The sequence below is a fragment of the Triplophysa rosa genome, linkage group LG24 (assembly GCF_024868665.1).
Source record: "Triplophysa rosa linkage group LG24, Trosa_1v2, whole genome shotgun sequence".
NCBI lineage: Eukaryota > Metazoa > Chordata > Actinopteri > Cypriniformes > Nemacheilidae > Triplophysa > Triplophysa rosa.
In genome coordinates, this window is record NC_079913.1 from 8,291,743 (window position 1) to 8,303,412 (window position 11,670).

Here is an 11,670-nt window from a genome sequence, read left to right on the forward strand (position 1 = left end):
TTTTATTTTCATTTACTCTTACAAATACATTTAATAAGCTAGTTCCTATTTAAAATAAAATAAGCTAGTTTATTTTAACTAGTTTGCTTCTTTATTTATATACTCGCTGCTGGTACATTGTACATAAATTACATCCGGGGACTTTTATTTTGAAATAGTGAAGCTGTTCTGACTAGATCATATTTTTGTGTTTGTAGTGGATGAAATCTGTAATTGTAACTTGAAATATGATTAATTTGAACCTGGATACAGTGCTTTGATTTTTGCGACACACTTTAACGGTTAGCTTATAGTGTTTTTTTATCAAATATGCGTTCGGTAAGTTATGTCCAGAGAGTGAGTTTAGGCTTCTCAGGAACACTTTTTCCACACGCTATTTGTCTTGGGGATGCAGATAACGACTCGGTAAGTTGAAGAGACGCGTGCATGTGTATTTAAATCTGACATGAGCTTTAATAACTCTTCAGTTCAATTATTATATAAGCTGTGTATTTTCCCTAGGTATGAGTAACGTTAGGCATGGCAACTGTTACATGACGTGTGCGCTTCTCTTGTTGTCATTTGTGCACAAGATCAATTACATTACTAATGTGTGTCGCAGTTAAATGAGCTGGTGGTGGGTGACACGAGTGGGAAGCTATACATCTAAAAAAATGACGATCCTAAACCCTGGATTACTCGAACATGTGTGGGCATGGTGAGTAACATTAATGATCACGAAGAAGAGGATGAAGAACGACATCCTGCCAGTTGCATAAAATGCATACTCTTACAAGTTAAGTCATTGAATTTATTTTCTTTAAGATTGGTCATAACTTCTATAAATCAGTTACATAAAAAGGTAGAATAGTCTAATTGAAATCTGAACAGTCTTAACGAATCGCTAGTCAGTGAGACTAGTTGTTAAGACACACACAGGCGGCTATGTTTATGCAACTGGCCCATCATCACTGTCATGTCTTGTCAGGATGAGCATCTTTTGATGTGATTATGTTTTTTCATAGTTAACTTGTGTGGGAGTGGGAGATATTTGCAACAAAGGAAGGGTAAGTGAAAAAATACTGTGGAAGCACTACCATGGAGTACTTTTATCAAATGATAATGTCATCGTGTAGTAATGCTTACCATATTTATGTACAAGGATACCAGTACAGAATACAATGGTATTCAACCAGACTGCCATGTTAGTCACATAGTACTTTTGGGTCCTCGTGTTAAGCTTTAAATGGCACACATCTTACTGAAAGAAATATTTCACATTTCTATGACTTGATGTTTTGAAATGTTATTTTTGATCACCGCAGAACTTTGTTGTGGCCGTGGGTGCCGAAGGCTGGTTTCATCTCTTCGATATCAATGCTTCTGCAGCCAAGTCTGATTCCTCAAGCCAGCAGGACGGTTCGGTTGGAGATGAGCAAAAGCACAGTTTCACCCAGCACATTCCTGCCAACACCAAAGTGATGCTGATCAGTGATATCGGTGAGGAGTCTGGGTGTGACATGCTTAATAATAATATGTAACGATTTGTCCAGTTATGTTACAAATGAAGTGTTATTGTGGACACAGATGGAGATGGACGCTGTGAGCTTGTCGTCGGCTATACGGACCGTGTGGTGCGGGCATTCCGTTGGGAGGAGCCTCCCGATGCTTCAGACATGAGCGCTGGTCAGCTGGTACTATTGAAAAAGTGGCTTTTGGAAGGACAGGTACTGAACAAGATGACTAAAAAATATCACTTGTGTGTGAATCAGATTTAGATGATTAAAATGTGAATGAGTAAAACTTCTCAATAGATCACATTGAAGAAAAAAACAAAAGTATTACAGGTCTTTTTTCTGGTTTCCACAGGTTGACAGTCTTTCAGTAAACCCAAGTCCAGAAGGTCTTCCTGAGCTCATGGTGTCTCAGCCTGGCTGTGGATATGCTATACTAACATGCTCTTGGACACAAGAGGGCGCTTCAGGACCTGGGGATGAAAACACAGCCAATCCTAGCAGGTGAGAGGATCACTATTATTGAAGGCATATTGTGAATGTTAAACCAGCAGTGAATCATAAATCCCACTGAATTTAATAATAATTCAGATTGGGTATTGTCCAATATGTGTTTGTGTGCACAGGGAAGGTTCCTCTAGAGATGTTGTCCTTCATCTTACCACCGGACGCATCCATAACAAGAACGTGTCCACTCATTTGATAGGCAGCATTAGCAGAGGTGCCCAGAGAACATGCAGTCACACTTAGATCGCATACTGTACATACATACATCCTCCTTAAGCAGTTTGCTGCCAGTACACGCAGAATCTGAAGTCTTATTAAAGTTACAAGGGAAAGCTTTTCCAACATTTTTTTGACTGGTATGTTTATTTAAATGCTTGCAAGATGCAAAAAGAAAGTGTGAACAAGATTATGGATTAATTGGATTAATTAAACAAACATTTTAGAATTTTTTTAAGCATAAAATAAAATGAAATTGAGACAAAATTTGAAGAATTGTATTATTGAAGATCGAATTGTCTATTGGATTATAAACGTCTTTTAACTAAAACAAGCCTCACATGGTCAGTAAAAATTATTCTTTTAATAATAATAATTTAATTTTTTTTAAGGTGATTCTGTTGATTATTGTAAAATGAGGTCATTTTTATTTACATGAAACAAGCATAAACAAACACATTTATTGAGTATTGAATGTAGTGTATAAATTGTGTTCCCTTTTCTGTAGGTTCTGAAGACGATTCATCTAAAGGTGGTCTGTTTGCTCTTTGCACTCTGGATGGTGAGTGTTACTCCCATTGCTGTGAATGGCTGTCACATCCCAAATGGGGAATTGAATGATGTTGGGAGAGCATGAGCCCAGCCTAACACCACAAAAAACATCATGCTTTCCTACTCTGTCCATTGCTGAATCTGGGCTCAGGTGTATATGAACATAGGCTTTTTACTATTTACTCTAAAAGCACACGCTTGTATGCTACACATCTGTAACTCACCATGGCCACACAGCTGCATGGCACCAGATCAGACCAGACGTTTTTTTGTGTTCTGGAAAAAGCCAAGTAAAAGACTGTTGTCTGGACTTCATCGGTGGAATAATGTCATTGATTGGTTAACTGTTTTTTTTTCTTTCTTGGAATTATGCACATCCAGGAACTATTAAACTGTTGGACAGCTCTGAGAATCTCCTGTGGTCCGTACAGGTGGACCACCAGCTCTTTGCCCTTCAGAAGCTGGATGTTACTGTAAGTCTGATGAGCTTATGTCAAGCTTCTAAAAATGGGATCCTGCCTGAAAATATAACAAAACTTTTTTTTCGAAATCAAACTTTGATGCTCCTAATTTCATAATTAATTAGATTATGAGACCTTACCATAAATTTTACAGACAGAGACTCAAATCATTGCATTTAATAACTAAGAAAACAATGTGAGTTTTTTGCAAATCCAACATTATTTCCCAGAACCACTAAGAATTACTAACCTAACATTATTTTTAGTAAATGTGTGCATTATATGATATAAAAATGTTACATGTCATCTTTTTTGAAGTGCGGCTTTTAAAGGTTTTTAGTTTTTGAATGTACTAGTATTTAATAGCTTTGGACATTTAAAGGCGGGATAACATGCTATGTCATGCATTCTGACTTCTTTACACTGTTGAGCGTCCTGGCTTCTCATGCTTAATATGGTCAACTAACTTGTTAAAAAAAGAGATGGACGTATGACGTAGTATTTCTGTGCTTGATACACTCCCCCAGCACTCCAACTTGTTTCAGAAAGTTTTTTATAAGTCTGGATCCCTGTTTCGTAACAGGGATCCTATTCATTTTATTGGGCAATTCTCCCGGAAAACCACGCCCACGGCAAGGCAAAAGAAATAGCCCACCCACGCACCAACCGACGAGCGATAGGAAGACCTGCTTATCAAGATTGGCTGCGCTGTGGGCCTGCAGCTGCAGCTCGTTACTCTTGCATAGTGAGAGAAGTTGAGGTGTGTTTGTTTGCCCATGGCATTTCAGTGATGAATGTTATATAAATGGTAGATATAACGCTGGATTTGGAGATCGTTTGAAACTGATAGATGGCGCGGTCCCAGTGCTAAAAGATGCCGGACATGAACTGCACGCGGTAAGTCAAACTAAGTCATATGTCTGTGTTTTGTTGGAAATTGGCGCGTACGTGCATAATGTAAACAACACGAAGGGATAATGCAATGATGTATTGTGTGGTCGTGCTGTAGTTCCGTCCCCCTGCCTGCCTCCAGCAGCTCGTCTTTTTCCGGAAAATCGTACAGCTGTATCTCTTTTATAAATTTGATCAAACTAAATACTCTTCGAAGTTACGACGTATGCAATACTACTGTATAGGCACTCAAGATTAATATGAGATCGGCAGAAACTGCGTGTGTTATCCCATCTTTAACAACAACTTGACTTCTTTATTGGAGGTAACAGAATTTAAAGTCAGTTTAAGTCCCAAAGTACATTATGTGATGTGTATTTGTGTTTGGCATCTGTTTGTGTTATGTGTAAGTGTGCGCTCAGGGTGATGGGAGAGAAGAGGTGGTGGCCTGTGCCTGGGACGGTCAGACTTACATCATCGATCACACACGTACGGTGGTCCGCTTCCAGTTTGATGAAAATGTGAATGCGTTTTGTGCAGGTGAGACCTCACTTATAATCTTTATTATTTTATCTTTATACATGAATATGAATACAATTTTTAGGTACATTAAGATATATTGTGACAATCAAGCACAAATGTTCACCAAATAATTATAACCATAATGGTAGCTCATTATAGTAAAGTGTAGTGGTGCACCGAAATGAAAATTCTGGGCCGAAACCGATACCGAAAATTCATGATGCACTTGGCTGAAAACCGAAACCGAAAATGACTTATAAAAAACCTTTTAAAATGGGTTTTATATAATTGTATTAATTACACACACTAAAACCACAGAAATGGAAGAGAACATATTTCATATTTCCTAAATACATTATTCTTACTTGTTCATTGCAACACAATCAAATAGAACTTTGTTTTACCAATCATCTAAACATTCTAGTTCTAGAATTATTATATGCATAACAGAATCAAGTTATAGACAAACTCAGCAGCTCTTGCTAATACAATAAATATATATGGTGCACAATCATTTTACTGAAAATAACAGAGGGGCAGCGAGTCTGTTCGTGTAAACAGGCTTAAAATGAGCTTCAGTGATATCAGCAGTTACTGAAGGATCATTTTGAGAGTGAGGGGTGCTACTGTTTTATGTCGCAATACAAAAAAAGTTCTATTTATTTTTTCCTTTTGTTTGGAATTAAAATGTGTGTCCTTCCATGTAATTAATGTGTCAGCACGTGAGCTGAACTGAGTGAACCAAGTAGTATGAATAATACTTAAGAAAAAAAGGATAAAAAGTTTTTGGATTAATTTAACACCATCTGCATATCGACAATATGGTTTATTAATTAACTGCATGGAGGCAATGAGTTGCATGTCTGAATAATCCAACGTTTTTCTCTGAGCAAAATAATTAGATGGCAACAGCACAGACTTTATTAGTTTATTAAAGAAATGTTCAATGTTAAGTCAAATATGAGTTAAGGTTGTTAATAAAAGAAATATTGGATAGCAAAAATCAAATATGAGTTAAGTTTGTTAATAAAATAAATATTGGATAGCAAAAATCACCTTTGAAGATTGTCATGTTGTCTTATTGTATTTTTATCTTAACTTGTACCACTCTTAAAATGTTAAATGGATCCAATTCATGTTCAGTAAAATTAATTTGATGCAGAAAAAACTAGCTAGTATCGTAAAGTACTTTGCAATTGACCAATATCGTAATCGGATGATAGTTGTTTGTTAAAACCGGTATCGGCCCTGAAAAATCCTATCGATGCATCCCTAGTATTTATGTGTTAATAGAATGACATGCATGGTGGGAAAATAGCACTATGCCTCTTACTTTCACTATAGCTTAAATCTTCCTCTTCTCTTGGTCCAATACTGAAATTGTTGCAATAAGAGGATTAAATTATCGAGAGAACCGTTGTGAACAACAGCAAGACTTGCATTCATGTCGACATTCAAAAGCACTTGCTCACACACAACAAAGCCTCACATACTCTATCTGCTCGTACACCTGTGCCTCCGTTTTTATCTCGTGTGTGATGATTAAATGCTGCCGTGCGCTATGTGAGTCTGCCATATGAAGGCATAATGTCGAGGAGAGGTGCTTTCCAGTGAAAAACGCATGGCGTGTGAAGCCTTGTCTATACAGTACTGGTAAATTCTTGATGGCCAATTTCAATTTAAAAGTGTACACAGAAAATATGGTTTGATATACGCAATCATAGAAGCTAGCTTGTAAAGTGATGTTTTTTACTTGCCAATTACATCAAACAGACCCATCGCATTAATTTTCATAATTGTTCATATTTTGTTTGTGAATGTAAATTTTAAGCAACAGATGGAACTCGAAAACCTTCCATTAGGCGAGTACACAACCATGCTAGTTTTGCGTTTTTCAAGTAAAGCACCAATCACATGTGTTAAGAAAGTAAATAAGGGGATTTTGATTTCTCGTTGAATGTAATATGTATCTCCATTAGGGCAGTATGCCTGTAAGGAGGGAAAAAACAGCCCATGCCTGGTCTACGTGAGCTTTAACCATAAGATCTATGTATACTGGAGGGTGGAGCTGGAGAGAATGGAGCCCACCAACCTGTTAGGTGTACTGGAGGAGAGGCCCGAGTACACAGCCCTGCTTCACAGACTGGGAGTGGGTGAGTGGACACTTATGTATGTGTTTTAAGCATGTGAATGTAGAGATCAACAATGCCTACAATGACCATCTGGTGAAAAGATGAAAAGATCTTTCTTTGATGAAAAGATCAGTATTATGAGATCTTGTTTTCTTAATTGGTGATGAACGTATTTGGTCAGTTCTGATGTCAGTAATAAAAAAAAAGTAATATTGGGAAACACTGATAACTGTATATTCACTATTTTTGGCCCTTGTTCAGAGTAGGACAGATGTAAATGCATGAATTCGACGATTCCACAAAGTATAATAGACACCATGGACTCATTTTGGTTCAAAAGGGCCAAAGGGGGGTCACAGGTCTTCCTGCTCACTCAGACTCCTGCACATACACAGCTGTTTATAAAAAGCCAGCGTGATTTCCTGGGGCCGTTGTTAATAATTTATCCTTTAAGTGTGATGTGCCCCCGCAATGTGATTTTTCAAAGAGCGATTAGCTAACCGTGCCACAGGACGTGGACGCCCTGGACGTCTGCAGGTGAGAGGGTGCATGAAAAACTGAGATGTTATAAAAGTTACCTACATAAACTACATGTACATATTTATGCCAAATAAGGCACATATGACCGCTCAATAAATGGGTATATGTTTGTTTTTCTGCTCTGTTGCATACTGTTGTGTGCTCCAATTTAAAGTCAATCTGTATATCACAAATGACACCACTCTCGTGCATTAATACAGAAGCTTTTATGTAGTGGAGAGAAAAATGCTTTTTGTCACGAAATGTGTATGTGAATGTGTTTTTCTCTGGGGGAAAAGCTTTTATTCCTCTGTTATTGGGTGATGCTTTGGTGAATCCCAATGGGAAAATTATGTAAATTCAATAAAACTGTTTCTTCTTGCTTGTTTTTTTTATTAGTTTGAAAGAACCTGGTTTATAATGAGAATGTTAATAATCTTAAATTAGTCAAGCTATTTTCAGCAATACTATTTCTTTAATGCAAATGTATTCACAAGGACACTTTGAAAAAGCATTAGAGGCATGAATATTGTGGCGTTTATGATTCAATGAATGGCCTTAATCTCCCACAAGCCATTTCACCTGGCTCTTAGATTCCAAAATATCTTAGTTGAGTCTAAAATGCATTCTGACATTTTTACATTGTAATTGATTTATGCAGGACTTTTTGCTGACGCACAACACTCATCTTTAATTTCTTACATCCTGCATGACAGATCTAGAGATGCACGATAAATTACCGGCGGTATCGGCCGATAAATGTTCATTTTTAATGTTATCGTATCGGCCGATAATAAAATCTATGCCGATATATTATAGCCGATTATAATTTTGTCTTGTTAAACTCCTTCAGCTGCACGGTGCTCACAGTTTAAATACAGTACTATCTTTCTGTCGTGATCATTCACTTACTGTTATTAGCAAAACATTGTTGATGTAGGTACAGTATGTAGAGACAGCATTTATGAATGTGTAAATTATAGGAACAAATGCATATTGTTTGAAGCCGACTGCTGTCTGAATGCTTTCTGCCTTTAGACCTGTTAGACTTGTGGCTATTAAGAACATTTTTCTGGGTTGCTCTGGAAGAACATCATTTGTTTATTAAATAAAAAATACACCAGAAAAGTTTGAAGGTTAAAGAATTGTTAACTAGTGTAAAGTAGGCTCGGTACATGACTTTCGTGGGAAAACCGAATGGTTACCTTATTTTCTGCAGTCAATGTTTTCAAATAAAAGCAGTTGTCCACTTTTTGCCTTTTGTTTCAGTCTTGGGGAATTTTATATTAATATTTAGATACTGTATATCGGCCAATATATCGGTTATCGGTTTCCAATGTTAAAGAATTATCGGTTATCGCTATCGGTCAAAAATTACATATCGGTGCATCCCTAGACAGAACCAATATCAGACATGCCTAAAATCTCTGGGTTTGTTTGCATTTTACAGATATCACAGACACAGATGCAGTTCGGAAACTCATTGGGGATGTACTCTACGGGAACAAACAAAAACACATCACAGAATGACTCAAGACCAAGCTTCGCTTTTCTGTAAATAGTCTTAATAAAACCACTTTTAAATATTCCCTCCTTGTCTTTCGTTTGTCGTTTGCCAACATCACCATTTTCAATTTTTGACCACCCAAGGCCATTTTTCCCTATCTAGAATGAGAATGTACAGCTTCAGTTTTAGTCTTATTGATTATAGCCGAGAGCGACGTAACACCAGGTGTGGTAGCGAAGAAAAGAGCAGCCACCAGACCTCCGGCTTTCAAGAAAGAGTGTCTGTAATGTAGGAGAAGCCCAAGGGGAGGATTTTGTGTCCCCCCAACCGCTCTATGCCTGTGGAGCTTCATGCATTATCGATGGATTATGGAGATACTTTGCTGAGGGACTCGCGGAGGACACATTGATTTCAGCTTGTGTGTTTGGATGCGTGTACTTCTGAGGCTAGCAATGTTTGGCTCAGGTGTCATCGTGCATTATGGGCACTTGAGTCGCAGGGACTAGAGGAGGGTCGACAGATTGTGTGTGCAAATTCACAGTGTCCCGTGTGACTTCGGCCGAGGCGTATCTGAGGTCTGGGAATTCATGAGTTCTGCAGATTAAGCTTGTATAAAGAAAGAAGAAATTTTATTAATATATGTTCATTTATAATGTTTTTTAATTAAAACTAGTATACACAAAATATTTAGCTAAATGAACACTAACCATGTGACAATTAAAGAAAATGTGATGTGGTCCTCCAGATAAGCGTAGACATTGGGTAAATGGTGAATTTCCCATATATGTGTTATTGTTGCACAAATGTTATTGCCGCTTGTCTATTTTGAGCTCTATGATAGCCATTCAGGGACTTTTCTGCTGGCATTTGGCTTGATGCCTGATCCTCCCCAAAAATCACGGACAAAATTATTTGCCCTTAAAAGTGCAGAGTAGATTGAAAACGGAACGGTCAGCACTTTCGTCAGCCCTGTCAAAGCAGCTTTCTGTTTGACCGTAGATGGGCACGCAGAACATCAGATAAACCTACTGGTTAGGTTACAGTGATAGTTCACCCAAAAATGAAAATTCTGTCATCATTTACTCACCTTTTTCAAACCTGTATGACTTTTTTTTCCGCAGAACATAGAAGATATTCTGAGGAATGTTAACCGGCACCCAGTTGCATCACTTGCATTGGATTTATGTCTATACAATAGAAGTGAATGAGTGCCGGCACTGTTCGGTTACCAACATTCTTCGAAATATCTTCTTTTGTGTTCTGCAGAAGAAAGACATACAGGTTTTAAATGACAAAAGGGTGAGTAAATGATGACAGAATTTTCATTTTTGGGTGAGCTATCATCACTTCATGTACATGATGCATTGGCTGTATTACTAAGTATCTGTTTTTCTGTGTTTCATTGTGTTATTATATTTTAGCTCTATATTTAAGATTTTTGGAACAGTGACGCATTCTGATTTTTATTTTCTCAGATCAAGTTTTAACATTGACCACCTTACCAGCTCTGTGTCAGATTTTCATGCTTACACCGAATCAAACACGATGTCTATGTAATGTTCTCCAGTCATGATAATCATCATCAGGCTTTACACAAAATAAAAGTATTCTCAGACTCCACTGTATGTTTTGAAGACGTTCAACAGACGTTTTGCCGCTCTTAATTACTTTCTTCTAAACGCTGTGTGAGATGAATGCTGTGTGAACCGAACTCTTTGCCCAGCTGTGAAGAAAATATCAGGGGAAAAAATAAAACAGCTGATGTGGAGCAGCTGGGCAGATAGCTGACCCTGGGAACAGACCACCCTTGGGAATCTCTCCTGGCCAGCAGTTTAAAGTTGGCTCAGCTGCACTGTCTTATTTAGACTTGAGTGATTTGTTTTTGGTCTGTGTGCTTCAGAGGTTTAGGTGTAGGTGATTTTGTGTGTTTAGGCTTACAAGAAAACAGACCTTGTATTTCTACTGAGGATTTTTTCAATCATCTGGTCCTGGTAAAACTTTTCTCTAAACATTCTCCTCTGTTTAAACTAGAAAGTAATCCAGGCTTACTGCCTCCTTACAGTATGAGTACTTGTGTAGTGTGTATGACCGTGCGTGTGCTCATGTTGTGATGATGTTTGTAACAGATCAAGGTTAATTGCATCAATGTACAATTTGTGACTCAAGTTATGTAATTCATTGTATATTTGATGATTGATGCTGAATCTGTGACTCATCATAAACCTGCGCGCTTATTTATCATGGCTGGCAATGGCTACATTTAACTGTAATGAGAAATGCGATGTGGTATTTGGTCATGGGTTTTTATTATTAAATGTAAAATTGTCAGGGATCATGGTCAATAAAACGACACATAAGGAAGGACTGATTTTCTTGAAAATGATTAACCCTGGGTTGGACAAATCTTGAGACATTTTAAAACCCTTCACTCATCATTGTGAGGTCACAAGATTTCCATGGTACCCTTTCCTCCAGTGTCCTCTTGAAACTTCTGGAGGCAAGCCAGTGAACACTTACATGATGCTGGGGCTACGTGTCTCATGTATTGGTTTGTCTCTCCCATTTTAAAGATCTAGCATTAGGATTTTCATATAGGTTAAGGCTTCTTCGTGATTGGCTTTTTATCCTATTACAACCTCTTTTTCCAGTTTCTTTTGCATTCTGGGTTTAATTTTTCTTTACATTTATGTATCTTCAGTAAAGCCATTCCATAACATTGTTTAAGTACCGCTGGCCTTACAATTCCTTGCTTTTGATCGTCTTGGGTGAAGCATGAATCACGAAAGATTATGCCTCTCCAAATCCCTGTAACTAATTCCGGTGTCTGTCTTCCTCCTCGCCTCCGTACGCATTTGCATGTGGAGTGCACA

The 11,670-nt window shown here is 37.7% G+C and overlaps 1 protein-coding gene across 4 annotated transcripts; it reads left to right on the plus strand.

The window, feature by feature from the left end:
* Window positions 1-149: 149 nt before the first annotated feature.
* Window positions 150-8,973, plus strand: itfg2 (integrin alpha FG-GAP repeat containing 2). Of its 4 annotated transcripts, none has more exons than XM_057324859.1 (12): window positions 150-405; window positions 502-697; window positions 1,005-1,046; window positions 1,305-1,479; window positions 1,567-1,706; window positions 1,849-1,997; window positions 2,120-2,214; window positions 2,725-2,778; window positions 3,150-3,241; window positions 4,543-4,660; window positions 6,622-6,795; window positions 8,744-8,973. In XM_057324859.1, the coding sequence occupies exons 2-12, from the start codon at window positions 695-697 to the stop codon at window positions 8,821-8,823; spliced, it is 1,122 nt and encodes a 373-aa protein (XP_057180842.1). In that variant the 5' UTR covers window positions 150-405; window positions 502-694; the 3' UTR covers window positions 8,824-8,973. The 4 variants fall into 4 exon arrangements, with proteins under 4 accessions (XP_057180842.1, XP_057180841.1, XP_057180844.1 ...); XM_057324858.1 differs by having other exon boundaries at window positions 602-697; window positions 8,744-8,972; XM_057324860.1 differs by having other exon boundaries at window positions 169-281; window positions 602-697.
* The last annotated feature ends 2,697 nt before the right edge of the window (window positions 8,974-11,670 follow it).

Bases quoted from the DNA above. Each gene is read 5' to 3' on its own strand.
- itfg2 (XM_057324859.1), top strand. The intron at 1,047-1,304 runs GTAAGTGAAAAA...TGATCACCGCAG, and splicing joins ATATTTGCAACAAAGGAAGG to AACTTTGTTGTGGCCGTGGG. The intron at 1,998-2,119 runs GTGAGAGGATCA...TTGTGTGCACAG, and splicing joins AACACAGCCAATCCTAGCAG to GGAAGGTTCCTCTAGAGATG.